This window comes from Semicossyphus pulcher, unplaced genomic scaffold (assembly GCF_022749685.1).
Source record: "Semicossyphus pulcher isolate SPU_LCO1_2020_fin unplaced genomic scaffold, fSemPul1.0.p SCAF_10, whole genome shotgun sequence".
In the NCBI taxonomy this organism is placed as follows: domain Eukaryota; kingdom Metazoa; phylum Chordata; class Actinopteri; order Labriformes; family Labridae; genus Semicossyphus; species Semicossyphus pulcher.
In genome coordinates this window covers 10,798,575-10,815,469 of record NW_027211604.1, presented here as the reverse complement: position 1 = coordinate 10,815,469, position 16,895 = coordinate 10,798,575, and the positions used below count along the sequence as shown (strand labels likewise).

The following is a 16,895-nucleotide window of genomic DNA, read 5'->3' as shown; positions in this document are numbered from 1 at the left end:
TGCTTTGCTAATTGAACACAGACAATAACAGTGTGATTCTTTGTAAAATTCCCCCAAATATTTGGCAATTCTCAAGAAGCTGCAGCTGTTGACCAAGCTGAAAGCTGATAGCTCTGACCTTCAGCTCTCAGGCTGCCATCATTCAGCCATACTTTGTTATTGTGATTTGGACAGAGCACGACGGACTCCTCCCCCATGGTGGAAATGCTGTATAAATGCAGCATCAGCCTGTCCACAACAGTGTCTGAAAGCTTATTGGTACACAAACATGAAGGGACTGAGCTTGGTTCTCCTTGTGCTTCTCCTGATGCTCGCAGTCGGGGAGGGTAAGCAAATAATGGATACACACATTTACTTATCGTGTGAGATCAAATCAGGCAAATCATGATTTGGCAAATGCTCAAAATATACTGCACTCAAGCTGTGCCTGTTTGTGTGGCTCAGATAACTTAAACAATAACAACTATGAAATCAGAATTTGACATTGTTCTTTTTAAGATGAAATGATTTACTGTGAATATACTTTATAAAAAGGTCAACAAATTAAATTTATTTTGACATACTTATGTCTGATTCTTTTATTATTATCTACAGGCAATGATCCAGAAATGCAGTACTGGACTTGTGGGTATAGAGGACTCTGCAGACGGTTCTGCTATGCTCAGGAGTACATTGTTGGTCATCACGGGTGCCCTAGAAGATACAGGTAGGTCTGCAAACATCAAAACTTAGGCTTTTGCATAATTTTGTGGTATTTGTTGTTAAATGTTAACCACAAAGACAACAATTATTGAGCATGTATTCTGAAGAAGATAATATTGTAAGACTATCTGAAGTTGCATTGTGCTCATTTTCAGGTGCTGTGCTACGCGTTCTTAGCACCTGCCTTCCTATGGTGCCTGCAGGATGTCACGGCATGTGGGCTGACACCTTCAGTACAGGATCCTGGTAACTGATGCAGCATTCTTCTGGATAAACCATTTTGATGGCTTTACTCTCATTCAACCCTCTTGGAGATGCTGCTGGATCTGACAATGAGTGCTTTTGAAGTGAACTTCTTCTATCAGCAGCTTTTATGTCTGCAGCTGCACCCTGTTTCTCGTGGTTCTGATATTGTTGCTTGAAACTTTGTGTAATCAATCCTCTATCTCACATTTAACAGCAAATCCATTGTGAACAGTTAGCTCTAGTCCCTGTAATGCAGTGTTGCCAATAAATGCATTAAAACAAATGTACTATTGTTTGGTTTGTTGCTGTTCAATCAGGATAATCATCCCAATCAGCTTCATGCAATCACAAATATAATGTGTAATCTGAAAAAGATCTCAAACACAGTGTTAACACTTCTACACACAGCCTGACCTTATGGAAATATCAGCATAGAAAGCAGTTTGAGTTGATTGTGGCATGCTTTCGCTCAGTGCTGTACTAACAGGAGACAATGATGGTCAAGTGACTAACCCAAATAGCTGTGATGGAATAGAGCTTTTGTGAATGAAGTGTTATGCCTCTTGTCCGTGTTTATGTCATCTCGCCATTCTGTCTGTCTGTCTGGACAACACTGTCTGGAACAGACAGACGCGTCACATCCCAGCAGTCACGATTGCAAAGCAAATTCATTGTCATATTGTCTGCCTATCTCTGACTGTAAGGTCAAATGTCTTTGTTGGGGAACTTGCTTTGTGGTTTTATTATTTTTCATAGGATGCAACATTAGCATTAGCTGAACACAAATATACACCTCAGTTTGAGCAAACACCATTACAGGACAAAGTCATAAATAATTATCAAATACTGACATTGAATAGCAAACTTACTTTGTGATTCAAACACTAAATTGTCCATGTGATTACTGAATGTTGTACCAGTGAGCCATGACCTGAAGATGGTTGATGACCAACCCAGGCTAGTAGGTGTTAAAGGCATGGATGCTATTTGTAAACACGAGCCCCTGCATTGTGCTCTGCATTGTCATCTGGGTTGAATCTTTGTACTATTCAGACAGCGCAGCGTGACCCAACTACAAAGGGGTAACCTCCCCACAAACCTGTTTACATGGGGCTGTCTGTCTTCACAAAGCTGACAGCAACAGCTTAAAAGAGAAATTTATAACAGGATGGATGGATTTCTAACATGTATGCTAGTTCTACTGAAAATATATTAGGGTTTGAAGATGTTGAGTGTTTTCACGAGTTAAAAACAACTAAATCACATGGAAATACTCTGAAACTATGACCTTTAACCTCAGAGCCCAAGTAAGAGCCAAATCAATATGGGATCCGGTTATAGTTGGTCTTTTGCAAGTCCTCAAGTCTGAGTGACTTATCTTATTTCAATTGTGTCTTTACTGTAACATAACTGTGAACATGTTTTTGGTAGAATGATACATAATACATTGAACCTAAATGAAATTGATTTCTTTAATCAAGATGATCTTTAGTAGTTAGTTTAGCTTTTGTTTTCCTCAGAGGCAAAATCAAATTGCTTTTTTTTTTTTGTATGTACTTGTACTGTCCAGATTTTTGTGTTCTGGGATTAAACGGATCGCCTTGGCATCAGCGAAGCTGCAACAGATAACAAAGGTGCAACAGACACCAAGGTCCCAGGTGGAAATACCTGTACTGCCATCTTAGTTCATCTGGGACCCCAGTGACTACCGTAAGCAAAGCAATGGTATCCAGGAAAGACTGGTTGGCTGTCAGGGAAGACTTACAGACAGCAGGAAAGTCTGTATCTGGGGTGAACAAGGCTAGTTACTCTTTCCATACGGAAACACCAAACTAACTACAAGCACAATATCGAGAAAACATCCTGGTGATGGGAAAAAAGATGGACCAACCAGGACAGTCAAAGAACTGACTGGAATGGAAATGACTGACAAGCAAAAGATCCTTAGGAAGTGCGACTGTGGAAGTCCAATAACAACCTATCAGGGTCCATGAATCAACCAAGGGAGAGCAAACTGCCGGGCGAGAAACCAGTTGCAGTCTTGTGATGCATCAGCAGGTGAGACAGGTAGAGCTCAGAGCAGGTTGAGGACCACAGCGCTGCTGAGCCCACTTTTGCAGATGGAGAAAGAAAGGACCCCCTCCAGCTTTCTTGGCAGGAAGTGGACCACCAACAGCAGCAGCACATGGAGCCTGCAAGCAGTGAACCCTCAAGAGAGGGAACACCAATGAGAAACCAGGCCAAAGTCAGGTGGCCCAAGCCAGAAACAAGGAACCATGGAGATGCTTTGAGTTGAGCATACACCCAATTCTCCAGAATTCCCAGGCAGGCAGCACAGCCACTAAACACAACCTCTTTGGCAACATCATCTACGAAAAAGGGAAGGAGATGTTTGGAGAAATGCCCTGGAAGAAGAACAACCCCAGGCAGAACAGAAGGTGAGAGAAATAAATCCAGCGGTTGTTGAAGGAAAGAAGATTTCTCTGGAAAGCAAGGCGTAAAGCTGAAGAGCAGGAGAAGGAAGTCTGGGGGCTCTCAGGGGCTGGCTAAAATCAAGAATTGCAATCCTTAGGGGAGCAGAGCAACTTTACAAGCGTAAGGTAGGAAGGAAAGATATTGCATGAGCAAACTACTTCCGTAACCACCCAGATCTACTGGAGAAGTCAGTTGTGACCACTGTGCAGGAGTTGGAGAACCGCATCAAAGACCAACTCAGCGACAGCAACAAGAACATCCCTCTGTCTGACAACAACTTGTAGAGCCTTAACCAACTTTATTCCAAAGGCGAATATTCCCATAACATCAATAATTTAGAGGAGTTACCCAGTTGCCATTGCAAATGCCTCTGGATCTGCTCTACACCAGCTCATCACATTTGCCATCAACGTTTTGGTACTTGGTATCTACCTACTTCAGATACTTCTATGTCTGCTACATAAGTCAAGAAGCCACAACTGGTTCCCGGCAGCTCAAAAAAGGCATAGCAATGGGTTATATCATCTTTCCAATCCTATTGACAGCAGCCTTCAAGATTATCTTGATCAGGTGAAGACAGATGGTCTGAGGAGTGAAATCCCAGTAAAGTCAGCAGCTACCAGTTAAAGGAAGCTACATGGACAATGCCAATGCCAATGCAATACAAAAAAAACAGGCTATGGAAAAGACTGGGGGAGCTCCTCATCTCTGCTAGGATGGAAATCAAACCAGCCACGTCTCCGAGCCTATCAATCCAGAAAGGAGCCAGGAATAACCCCATCTCCTTCAGTGTCAATGGGGAGATGATCCTGCCGGTAGAGCAGGCAGCGAAAGTCTTGGAAATGTTTACACTGCTGATCTCTAAAACAAACCTATGCCATTTGCATGAGGCAGCTCTCTGAAGGCCTGAAGACAGACCTAAGTCACCAATTCATGTCTGGTGCTACCAGTCCATCTTGTCAATTGATTTGCTGCAAAATCAGTACTGAGGATGGACTCAGAAGCCAATATTACATCTGCAAATGACAAGGTCTTCCACTGTGCCTGCCAAATGCCGCCCTGCTTGGAAAAAATACTCTAAACCTACCACTAAAATTGATCAACCTGGGCTACTGGCAGGGGAAGGTTTGGGGTCTGAAGGATCGACCAGGCTGTCAGCCAGCTGAAGCACCAGGAGATAGTTGAGTGGTTGTAGCCAGGCAGGGCCAGGCTTGTGTAGGGACAGCTCCCAAGATGTGGTCTAAAAAGGAAAGAAAAGAGTTGGAAGTCTCAGAAGTAACCAGAAAAGAGGATGAGACTTACAAGATCACAGCCGTAAGCCAACTGTAACAGGGGAGGTGGACAAACTGGAAAGCAGTCACCAACAGGGCCATAATGAGGGGCCGACATGTGGAAGATCCTCCAAGTGAGGATGAGCTTCATAATAAGGTCCATATGGGACACACTCCCAAGTCCCAGAAGCGTACATCTCTGGTATGGCTCAAAAGTGAACTACCTACTCTGTGATTCCATGAATCCCAGCTTGTAGCACATTTTAACAGCCTGTAAATCAGGTCTGACACATACAGATAACACCACGACCAGGTTCTGCTTAAGCTGGCATAGGCAGTTGGAGGCATGTAGACTCAAAATTAATAAGATTAGCCAGTCATTTACTCAACTGAGGATACACTTCACCATGCAAGAAGCTGAGGCGCAGAACAACAGCCAAAAGGGGTGGTGTGTCCTGCCATCTGGACGTGTGTGCAAGATGAGGGTTGAACTGGACCAACTGTTGAGGTTTCCACTAGAGATTAATACAATATTTGTAGTGATCTACCTCTGCCAGGATGGTGATCAGCACTAAACTCAATGTCTTATAGGAGGAACGCAGCCTATGAAAGGATGTAGAACTACAGTGAACTGTCTGCATCATGCACAGAGGTAGGTGGAAGGCATCTACCTACCCCATGAAAGTCTGTGGCTGAGACTTTATGGAAAGTGCACACAACATTTCTTGAAATCTCTCAGAGTTACTGGATCTAAGTAGAAGAAGACACACAAGAAACTGGCTGAGGAGGCAGAGCAAGGCTTTGGCTTGGAAGGATACAAAGCGGGACAGCTAAGGATCTTAGGGTCAACTAAAGGGAGTGGTAGGGAGATGTTCTTATCGTTGCCCCACCACCTAAAGGGGCTAGGAGAGCCAGTAGGTCAAGCACAGGACATTCAACCTGAATAGCACTGTTTGTTTCTGTATATTATCGTTGACTTGATATTTAAAACCAAACCATGATATTTTCTAGTCCTAATAAAGTAGTTTTGATACCTAAACTTAACCCTGAAGTGTTGCTGCTTAAACCGGACCAAGTGCGTTATCGACATGTAGAAATGGTCACATTTTGCTTAGGTTAACACTGCCCAGACAAACGCCAACCAACTCCAACCAACACCAACTGTCCGGTCAGTGTGCACCGACAGTCTGTGTTTGTCGGATGGACTTGTTCGAGTTTGACATACAGTTGGGTTAAGTGGAGTCGTGGAAAGTCGGACCAATGTGCGCTTTTTCCCAACAAACTGCAACATACCGAGAGTGTTCCCTTGAGAACTAGCCTATACTTGCGTGCGGAACATCAGTACGCACAACCTTCGTCCATGTAAAATAAAGCAAAAACTTAAATAAGAAAAAGTAGGCAACAAAAGTCTGTCCTGTCAGCTCGTGTCTGGGCAGTGTGGAGCTGGCAGTTGGTTTCCGGTACATTCTAAAGACTGCAACCAGCAACTGCCAACTTTAGAATGTTGGGTGCGTTTGGCATTGTCTGGGCAGTGTGCAGTCACCTTAAGGCACCAACACTACTTGCTGTTGGTTTGAGGAGATTTGAAGAGAAAGTTTAAGGTTGAAACTGTATGCCCCTAAAGTCAATATGGAATATCACAGATAAAGGTCTGACTCCATGTGAATATGTTTTGTGAATGAATATTTCTATGTTTCCTTGGCTAAAAAAATCATTTTAAATTAATCAATCAATATTCAACCAGAACAACAGCAAATAAGTTAAAAAAAAAAGAAAAGGAAAATCAATCAGTACTTATTGATTGTCATTATACCTGTACAATATTATGAACTACAATAGGCTTTACCTACCTCCAACCAAAAATTTAATTTCAGTTAAATAACCTTACAAGGTGCAGTATAAGCAAATACCGAATCACCACATCGGGAACCATTTTTAATCAATGAAAATGATAAACACTGAGAAACATTCAGATATATTTTGTTGTTCAGAGGCATGAAAATTAAAAGGTTCCCTAACAGAGGGTGTATTTTTATGCCAAGTTTTTTCCAGAAACCGGTTCTAAAAAGTTAAGGTACATGTAAAACAAGAACTTTATCTGTAAAAGAAGTACTAAAACTAGTTTGATTCCCTCTAGTCATATCAGTGCAAATTCAACAGGAAGAGCTGATCATACAGTCCTTGAGTTTGTGCATTTGTTGTGCCACAAGGAAATGTATTTCATTCAGTTTAAGCTATTTCACTACAGTTTTAGAACAATTTTAAGTACTGTACTTTCATCTTTGAAAAACTTAAAAAATAGAAACAACTAAAACTGGTTGCTGTGATACCGTACCGTAGTTTCTCTGATATTATAATAGGGTTCCGGCTTCATTTTACTGTAAATATTGATGGAAATTTAGAACATGTAAGTACTGATTTGAATGTGAAACTTATTTTGTGTGGTACTTAGAGGATTGCGGCACAAAGCAGGATTACAACATTATCTGCATCTGATAAATTAGAACAGCAAACGCCGGCCAAACCCCAGAAAACCAAATGCTAAAATTCCCCGTACCTACATCTCAAAATGGATTAAACATTGATGATGCAAAATTCAAAAATGTAAAATGGGGTGTGCTTTCACTGCCATTTAAGTTGTATTTTTTTTTCTTTGCAACGTAAAAAAAACATGACCCGAAAGCTTTCACATTTCAAGCTACACTCAGCTTTTGTAAAAAACTTTTTACAATCCTACTTTTAAAATTTATTTTTAATCAGATAATTTTTTGAGAAAAGGGGCATTATTACAATTTTGAAGAGCAAATATTGCACAAAATTGTATTTTATACTACTACAAAATACATTTCATAATTTGGAAATTGTAATATTTCTGACATTCCTCTTACTCCCTATCTCTCAGGTCATTCAATGTGATAAATATGGATATTACACTTTGCACAACTTAATGCAAATCCCCAAGGAAAGTACAATAGGTTTATACAGCACTGTATATGACAACATGCAATTTCACATCTCCAGCAAAGTAAAGAAATACTTCAGCTTGGATACATGGCCTGTTGAGTTAAAAGATATCGCCAGAGACAGTAAGGTGCATCTTTAACATCGGTGGCAAAGTACAAATTAGTTTTAAACATTTTGTTTCTTAAATAAATTTGTCATTACGTAACCTGCAAGCAGGAAAACATCTGAAAATAATGCAAAGCAAAATGCCCTTGTACTGTACTTGCCCATGAAGCCTGAGAATCAGATTGTCTTAGCTTAGGAGAGAAGTGTGGTTTGTGAGACTCGCAATTAAAATCGTAACCTGATGCTTAATTTTGTCGGTTAATCGGTGTTCCATAACTTGTTATAAAAAAGTTTGATGGAAAAAAGTATTTTAAAATGTTTCTATTTCCAATTTTAAAATGTCTGTGACATATTGAAGGAAGTGAAATGAGAGTGCCTTGACAACAACACTCCTTTCAAACAGTTTATAAAAAAATAAAGAGCCAATCTAACAATCCATGTGCCTGCCAGGACAGAACAAACAAACACATCAGAGATTTGAAATGTACATATTCATTTCTTGTTACAGAGCTGGATTAGCGGCCCGTTTTAGGACAAAAAATCTGACCTGTGACTTAATCACAACTTGGCAACAAACATTTGAAAACAAGACGAAAAAAATCCACTGGAAAAATGACAAAAGCAGTTATGAACTTAATATCGACAACAGTAAAAGAAAATTTGCAAACTTATTTACATTGATCATTTACTAAAATAGAAACACAATATCAGTCATCTTCCTTGTCATATCTTAACCTAGTTTGCTAAATGATGTCACTGAACCAGTCAGAAAAAAGGGAAGATTTTCTGTCTCAGCCAATTAGAATGAAATGTAGATGAGCGGTGTCAGTGCACACCAATAAAGATACAATCACAAAGACCGAGTGCCTGTAACTCATAAACGTCCTCAATCAGCTAAAGACTGAGATGATGATGGCATATCTTCCAAAAGTTTTGCTTTTATTATGGCAGCGCTTACATACAAACAGCATGTCAGTAATTAAATTTGATAAAGAGTTGTGTGGTTACTTTCTTTTTTATTTTAGTGACAATTTCTTTTGTTCAGTCTTGCAGAAGTTTAGTCTAATTGAGGAGCTAGCAAATGATAATGAAGCTGACTGAATTAATTGCCTGTCCACGGGAGATGATCAGCTTAGATGGTTGGGATTTACACAACACTGAAGGCTGCGATAATAGGCCCTCTGTCTTAAATGTTATGCTCAATTAGACTCTCATGAAGGACAGTGTAAACTACCTATTAGGTAGGGCTATGGCTTAACTGTCATTAGAATAAAAATAACTGCATGCTAAAGATCTACCTTGAATAATAGTCCTTGTGGTCTCTGTGCTGAAATATTTAGAGCTGAACCAACACCTGGGTGTCACCACAGCTCAAATGTGCCCCCTACCATTAGGATGGAGCATCAAAGGCTTAGAGAGGAACTCATTAGGTGATGTTGCTTCGTAAATGGCTTAAACTCAAGGCCTGACAGGTTATAGTTTACATTCAAAATGGCCAAAGCTCGATTTAAAAATGTGATGTTTCAACCCGCACCGGGGGATTCAATTGTTTGACTGATGTAATGTTGAGTTCCAATAAAAAGTACTCGTCACAGTGGTAGTAGGTGTGCTAAAACTTAGTACCGTCTCTTTGTTATAAGGACAGAACTGAATATTTGATGACCGCATCATCATTCATAATGAAAGATTTTAAGGTACTAGAAAAGAGGCAACACTTGAAAACCACTGGATATTTGTTGTTTTGGCCGTTTTGACTGCAACTCTGTCATTGTGCATCATTTTCTTCATCACTTCATAGAGTCTATAGTTTGAGCACTTTAACAGCTTTTCATTCTGTCCAATTCAAAATGTAAGCTTCTAAATTTTCCCAGCTCTGTAAGAGATGTTAGTTCATTCAGCTCTTTGGCCTATTTTGCAAAATATTGACTAAACATCAGGGTTGGGAGACGGGACAAAAACAGCAGCTGTTAGCAATAAAAACTATGGCTGATGAAATTTATTTGGCTGTTTTAAATTCACCAAATATGAGCCTGTATTTGTCCGCCGCAACAGGTTTCAAGGCTTCAACCATGATGAAAATATTCAACAATTAGAACTCAATTTCTTTGCCACCAAAAGTTGCAGTGGAGCCAGCAACATGGAGCTTCACCCACTCCATAAAACATTACCTGCACTCCTGTGTGGCTTTTTAATCATGTTAGTGTGATCTGATAATGGCTTTGTAATCCACTGGTTTAACGCAGCTTTGCAGATGTATCCAAATGAAGGTCACATGGAGCTACTGTGGAGGTCAATTGGAAAAGTCTGTCCTATCTCCCAACCCTAATATGCATTATGTTTGGTGATATGGTGCCACAGAACAAAGATATGAAGTCAAAGATATTCAAACACGTGTTATGGCCGTGCATCAAACTGGCGCGTCACTAGTACTAGGATAGTCCAAGGAGATGATAGATCAGATGAGCCCCTCTTCCACAGTCCGGTCAGACTGGGATGTTTGGCTCCAGGTTATGGAGTCCCGTCTGAGTTCACTTCATCGTTCTGCTTAAGAGTTTGTAGTCAGCGAGGATTCAGCTCATCTTTACAAAATTAATTCCACTTTTGGTCCCGTTCCTGTGTCTGAATTTCACCTTCAGCGTCTGAGTAGCTGGAGTAACTCTCACGGAGTCTGATGTTTCCTTGCAGTCCAGGGCAGCTGGCTGGCTTGTGTGTCTGGTGTTGGTTCAGGCTACTCACATTCAATGATCTTCAAGGCAGGAGCGGTCATTTGTGAAACAAGTAGATTGGCCTCTGAAAACCTGTTGTGATAAAAAAAGATAAGTTGATCAAGCTGCAGAGTAATATGAAATGCAAAAATCTGTTCTGACAAATAAGTGAATTACCTCTTATTGAACACTTGGGGGCCCCGAGGTACTCAAAACTGGTGAAGCCCACTTCAGCTGTAAGGTATGATGGAAACTGCTCAGGCTTGAGGCGGATGCCGTGATAGTTTTTGTTAATATTATCCTGTCAAGCGAGAGGGGAAACAGACATTGGTTATATTTCACCTATAAAACCAAGCTTTAAAACCACTATGCTAGCACCTGGCATGTTTGCACCACTACGCTCCTGTTACATCGCTGTCTTACCGTCAGCTTCTTCCTCCTCACATACGACTCCCAGGGCTGTGGCTCCAGGATGAACAGGCCTCCAGGACGGAGATGTCTGTAGACCCTCTTGAAGAGCCGCTTGAGGCCGCTGTCTCCCCAGTTCAGGTGAACCCACTTGCTGACGCTCAGGCACAGGATAACGTCGTACTCCGGCCGCTGAGTCAAAAGGAGATGATCGCTTTCCAGAACGTAATTGGCCTAAAGGAGAGGGGGGGTGCGGTAAGAAAAATTGTGTTCAAATAAAAGTATTTGCTTTGGTTTTTGGTCTGTTTTACAGCAGAGTTCAGTGATGTGCAGATAAGATTGACAGATTGATCTACAAATCATGACTTGTATAGCAGGTAAGTTTCAAGTTAGAATGAGAACCCCTAGTGTTAGCTTTAGGGTGTTAAATGCTAACACTGTGCCACTATGCCAATTCCACATATTACAGAAAAATACATTTTTTATTATAACTGCAAGGTATGTATAGTAGGGAGAACCAAGCCTGGACTGACATACATTATAGATATATATAGATATAGATATAGATTTGAACGGAGTAGAGATTTGGTCTATCACAAAAAAAAGCGAGAATTATTTTCCTCTTCATTTCTGACTTTTTTGATGAAAATGTATTAAGTAAGCAGTTAAAAAATATGCTCCCCAACAAATATCCCCACCCTAACTTGATTCCAGGCTACATTTGTCAAACAAATTAAAGGCAGCCTGACATTTCCCCCTTAAATCCATCTTGTATTGTGCAGGCTGAGGGGGCTCAGGCGCTCGTCTTGAGGCTTTTCACTCATTTACAGGATAAGCTCCGCGCTGCTCTGCCATTAGCTCTAATGCTCATAGCAGGGAGGAGGCGGTTATCGATTTCATTCAGAAACACTTTGGTTTCTGCATCCAACCAATTCATGCAGCTGCCCACACAAAGCTTGTAAAGCCCGAGGTCTTGGTAGAAAATTAAGAAAAAAAATCTCTTCATGAAAGTCCCGTTGTAATATTTGGCATGTCCTAGCCCTCGGGTGGCACTGATGCCATTAGAAATGCTTCCATACACAACATCAGTCTGGCGAAAAGGACAAACCGCCTCCTCTTTGCTTCTTCCAGCTTTCAGTTTCAAAACTCGCATGCAGCTTCAGAGAATAGCGAGCCTCTGACTGGCATCCAACACAAAGACATTAATGTGGAAAACAAGTGGAAATCCCCTCGACAATCACAGTTTGAACAACAGAAGATAATCACTCACAAGATTACACTGGTGCAGAAGCTTCCTTATGAGAGGAACCATAAAATAAGCTGGCCAACATGATTACTTTATAGATTTTCACAACTCATAAGAGGGTGGGACCAGGGTAGCTTTTGTTAAACAATAAAACAATAATTCAATCATATGCACACAATTCTTTCCAATCATAAACACATGGTTCTAAAGATCGACTATGTTGTTAAAGCAGAAGACTTTTTATAAAGAAATCTGGAAGACTCGGACAGATAAATATGGAATTAATTATTTTAAAACCAGATTACAAAGTTAACTTTGTGTTTAAAATGCCCCCATATTCTTATTTTGTAACTTCCCTAAGCTGTCACTTTATTGGACTTCTGTGTTTCTTTCAGAGGTCCCTGAAGTAACAATAGCCCCCTGTCCTATTATAGCCGTTATTGGAGTACCCTCTGATGTGTATACTCAGAACAAGGCCGAGCGTGACTTCTTGGCTTCCTGAACGCTGCTTGCTTGCAGTCTGATCCTAGTGAAACTTAAAGATCTCATACACAGTGGATCAGGAATATCTTTAAGCAAAAAATTAAACACACACTGCGAGGTTCATCTGGCAAATTCTTTGAGATTAGGCGACCCTTTCTGATATACGCAAAAGTGTGATTCAAAGTTTCTATTCATCATCATTCTTAACTTCCAGATAAGCTTGAAGGAGCAACCTGAACACTATGTCAGAAAATGACTGTTCTGTGAAAATCCCTAATTTAGAGCCAAGACAATTATCGAATGAGGTTCCAGGGAGAATAAGTGGGCGCACAATTTATATCAAGTCCTCTTTTGAAGTCAGTCAGACCTCAGTGTGTTTCCCCGAACATGCAGCCTCTGTCCTAGTACCAGTTTGTAGTTAGAATGTTTCACAATGGATAAGGGCCAGTTTCTTCACATGACGCTGTCTTAATGAATATATAAGATCTAGACAACACAGGAGGTTCCACGTTGTGAAATACTGATTTAATCTCGTCCTCCATAATGCAATAACAGAGTGATCTCATCCATACTGCGACCAAACAGAGGATGCTGTCTTACCTTGACAAAGGACACATTTGAGGGGAACTCCCCGGGCCGTGTGGAGGATGATTCCGTTAGTGGAGGTGCAGCGATGGGCCCCCTGGAGATCCGCAGGGAAACGGGAAAAGAGCAGCTCAGAGAATGATCAGCGGGAGGTGAATCACAATCTCCTTGCTCCATTTCCTCTGTTTTGCTGTCCTGCCTCTGGGTCTCTGCCTCATCTGTGTGACAGAAGTCATTGTCATTTGCAGCCTCTGCAGGGCCACTTTCTCCTTTCACTGCTCTCCCGTTTTCATCCCCCCTCTCGGCTTCATTGTGCTTCTTGTCTGTTCCTGTGTAGCTCTCATTTCCATTCCTCTCCTCCTGCTTGGTGCCCTGCACTGCTCGCCTGGCCTCTTGGGTCTGCAGTTCAGACAGATAATGTCTGATGTTCTTCCGGGCTGCATGTACCAGACCACTGTCAATATCCAGACCCAATATGCGGGCAGGTCTTAGCATTTTGGCAATATAGAGAGTAAGGTGGCCTGAGTTGCACCCCAAATCCAGAACGTCTTTGCCTTCAAACCATTCTGGACGGAGGACGCGTACCCGTGGGTCCTCGCTTGCGCCTGGGTTGCGGTAACCATAATACTTGTTGTAGTTCCCATACTGGAACTTCTTCTTCTGATGCTGCTGATTTCCCTGGTTGTGTTGCTGCTGGTGTGGGCGACCTCCTGGCCCCGTTTTGGGACCACCACACCTTGGTGTTTGGAAGGACTGAGAATTTCTCTGTCCCCCTGTACCACAACTCCTGTCTCCAGGCCATGACTTTCCTATCGGAGTAGAATGAGTCACAGGGGGCTCTGTTTTGCCAGAGTTGCGCCTACGTTTGCGTCTGCTTGTGTGCTGGTTTGGTCCCCCCGATACGGAGGAAGTGGAATCCTCCAGAGAAACCGATGTTATCTCCTCTTTGCAGCTGCCTGAGTTGTCAGCTGAGTGCTCATGGGAGTCCCCTGTGACACTGGAGAAACTGTTGGACTCTTTGGAGATTTCTAGTGCAGAACATGAGGCTGCTAACATACCTGGAAGCGGTGCAGAGGTGCCAGCTTTGAACTCGCTCTTTCCTGATTCTGAGAGGTTGAGCTGTGTGGCTGAAATCCCACCACCACCCCCACCTCCTCCTCCTCCATGGTGTCTGTTGCGGTGTCTCTTCCTGCCACCGCTCTTGAAGGGGGACACCAAAAAACTGCTGTCTGCTATCCCACTGTTCAGGTTGAGTGGATCTGTGATGTCTCTGGGGATGAGGATCTCCACCGGGTCGCGGCTCTTTGCTGGCAAAGGGGACGATTTGGGCGTCTCTGCGTTCAGCGCTTTGTTGACCTCCTCGTCCAGTAGGCTGTTGAGATTCAGTGGGTCAAAAATGTTCCCCCCCAGGAGGAAGTTGCTCGGCAGGACAGAGTCACTCTCAGAGTTGGCCCTCCGTCTCCTCTTGCCAGATGTCGGATGCTTGAAGCTAGAGGTGGCTGTGTTGCGGCGCTTTGTTAGCTTTGTCTGTTGCTGTTGTTTGGAATGATGAAAGCTGTTCCTGCGATTGAAGTTATTCTCGTTCCCTCTGGCTCTCTGTCCAGCGTTGTCTGAGAGAGTGAGCGCGTCAGTCGTGCTGGTGTGATTTGGTGAGGCTGCAGTGCCCAGGACTGGACAAGCCGCTGCAAAGTCAGGGGTGGCTGCAGTCCCCTCCACCATTACAGATATATTACTGTAACCTCCAGTGCATTCTGACAGCTGCAGAGGTGACGTCGAGCTGGCCTGTGGACTGCCCGTTTTTACAGTATCCTCATCAACAGACATCTCTTTTGGTTTGCAGAGCTGATGAAGGCATGGAAAATTTTATAGGTCTGAAAAACAAAAGATATTGGTCAAATGAAAAACTTTGTAAGATAAAGATAATGTGAATCTTTAAAAAATAAATAAAGATAGCAACATAAAATAAGATTTCTCCCTATTGCTCCAATCACAACTGGCGTAAAGACCCATCAATGAGGATCAATACATGTACACAATGCAAAATCATCAATACAATATGTATTGGTTGACCATAAATCAGACATCCAACACATACATATTTATTATATTTTATATTTTTCTCTCTTTCTTTAAAATAAGTGTTTTTCATTAAAATATATAAAGGAATTTGGTATTAAAATTGTCAAATCATATTTTTTTGTGAGCTAATATAAATATAACCAATGGTGATAAATGGACCCACTAAATTCAAGTCTTCTTGATCCAAGCCTACTGTATTTAATTGAAAGAAAATCATATCATTATCCAGTGTAATATCAGGAATAATTGTATGATGTCTACACAATCGATATAATATCGTGATGAAACACGTGATTTACATCCCCAATAATTGCACTCTGAACAGCAAAGTAAAGTCTCGCATATCAACCCTATCGAGCTGTAAAACTACTCGGTTATGCTTGTTGGATTCTCAAACTTTAGGCCAGGGACCTCCGAGGTTTACCCCAAAGGAGGGTCAGTTGAAGATCACGTGACAGGTTAACACTTTGTATTTACATTGGAGGATGTACCATTGATGAAGCATTTACTTTCCTAAACCATTTCCAGATATAAAATAATACAAAAGTCTCCGTTTCAGATTAAGAGTCCCTTACCAGATTGGGGATCTGACCTCTGAAGCGTCAACACTCAGGGGTTACTGACCTGAAAAGTTTAGGGGTCCCTGTGTTGGACAGTTATCTAGTTAGCAGGCTAGCTCCTAGCTGCTGTATCGCGGGCCATACGTCGACTCAACGTTCAGCTCCGGTCAAAACAGCGTTATTAGACAAACAGTCAAGCACCCACCTCGATATGCAGCTGCCTGAGCCCCCCTGAAACCGCGAGTCACATTTATGAAAGTAATACGACGTACCAGACGGGCACCTATTCGCGTACAGTCAACAGTGTAGTCACCATCAAAGTAACAGTCTCACCTCTCAGCTCTCCCCGCCTCCGGCCGGACTGTCACCACCGCGCACTCTCCACACTCGAGCTAACGTTAGCCTAGCTAGCACACAAGTGTCCCTACATCAACACAACGGTGGCAAGCGACGCAAACACACACGTAAACACAGCGTGGGTATTCCGTGCGACTCTGTCCGCGCTAAAAGCTCCTCCACCCTCGAAACTGTCTCCTCGACTTCTTCAGTCAACTCCTGTAGCCCAGTGTCAGGCAGGTTGGTGAATAAATTATTCCATTCGCTGGAAGAGTCGGCATGGCGGCGCATCCGGGCTCCGAGCAGCAGTAGCAGCAGCCGGAGATGACTGGGGCGGAGATCTGTGACTGGGAGGAGAAGAACTCCTTCTCTGGTATATTATAATGAGCCTCACCATGCTGGTTATCACCAAAGCTGCAACTACCAAATATTTTGTACTCGATTAATTTATCGGTTTTTGATGTAATGAATTGTTTAGTCGGGTTGTTCGGTAAGAAGATAGTGAATATGTTTCTGTCTGAACAACAGTCCAAAAGTTACAGTCATATAAAACAGAGAAAAAAGCTGCAAATACTCACACTTTGAAACACGATATATGACGGTTAATCGTGCAATTCAAATCAGAATTTGTTGACAGTTAATTACAATTGATGAATCGGTTTATTTACAAATGGTTCCAGCACAAAAACATCATCCATTCTTGGTTTAGGCCTATAGTGTGTTCATTAAT

At 42.1% G+C, this 16,895-nt stretch overlaps 2 protein-coding genes across 2 annotated transcripts; one reads left to right on the top strand and one right to left on the bottom strand.

The window, feature by feature from the left end:
• The first annotated feature begins 258 nt into the window (after window positions 1-258).
• Window positions 259-1,194, top strand: defbl2 (defensin, beta-like 2). Its single transcript, XM_069675254.1, has 3 exons — window positions 259-326; window positions 595-706; window positions 858-1,194. Exons 1-3 carry the CDS (start codon window positions 269-271, stop codon window positions 877-879), a joined length of 192 nt encoding a protein of 63 aa, XP_069531355.1. The 5' UTR covers window positions 259-268; the 3' UTR covers window positions 880-1,194.
• Window positions 1,195-6,668: 5,474 nt separating this feature from the next.
• mepcea (methylphosphate capping enzyme a) lies at window positions 6,669-16,361 on the bottom strand. The gene is made up of 5 exons (XM_069677900.1): window positions 16,163-16,361; window positions 13,206-15,061; window positions 10,892-11,110; window positions 10,646-10,769; window positions 6,669-10,561 (listed from the first exon to the last, which is right to left on the bottom strand). The coding sequence occupies exons 2-5, from the start codon at window positions 15,012-15,014 to the stop codon at window positions 10,527-10,529; spliced, it is 2,187 nt and encodes a 728-aa protein (XP_069534001.1). The 5' UTR covers window positions 15,015-15,061; window positions 16,163-16,361; the 3' UTR covers window positions 6,669-10,526.
• Window positions 16,362-16,895: the final 534 nt, after the last annotated feature.

Coding starts and splice junctions, on each gene's coding strand:
- defbl2 (XM_069675254.1), top strand. CDS start 269: ATGAAGGGACTGAGCTTGGTTCTCCTTGTGCTTCTCCTGATGCTCGCA. Junction 327..594: donor GATGCTCGCAGTCGGGGAGG/GTAAGCAAATAA, acceptor TATTATCTACAG/GCAATGATCCAGAAATGCAG. Junction 707..857: donor GGGTGCCCTAGAAGATACAG/GTAGGTCTGCAA, acceptor GCTCATTTTCAG/GTGCTGTGCTACGCGTTCTT.
- mepcea (XM_069677900.1), bottom strand. CDS start 15,014: ATGTCTGTTGATGAGGATACTGTAAAAACGGGCAGTCCACAGGCCAGC. Junction 11,111..13,205: donor CAAATGTGTCCTTTGTCAAG/GTAAGACAGCAT, acceptor CCTCTCCTTTAG/GCCAATTACGTTCTGGAAAG. Junction 10,562..10,645: donor CCCCAAGTGTTCAATAAGAG/GTAATTCACTTA, acceptor TTATCACAACAG/GTTTTCAGAGGCCAATCTAC.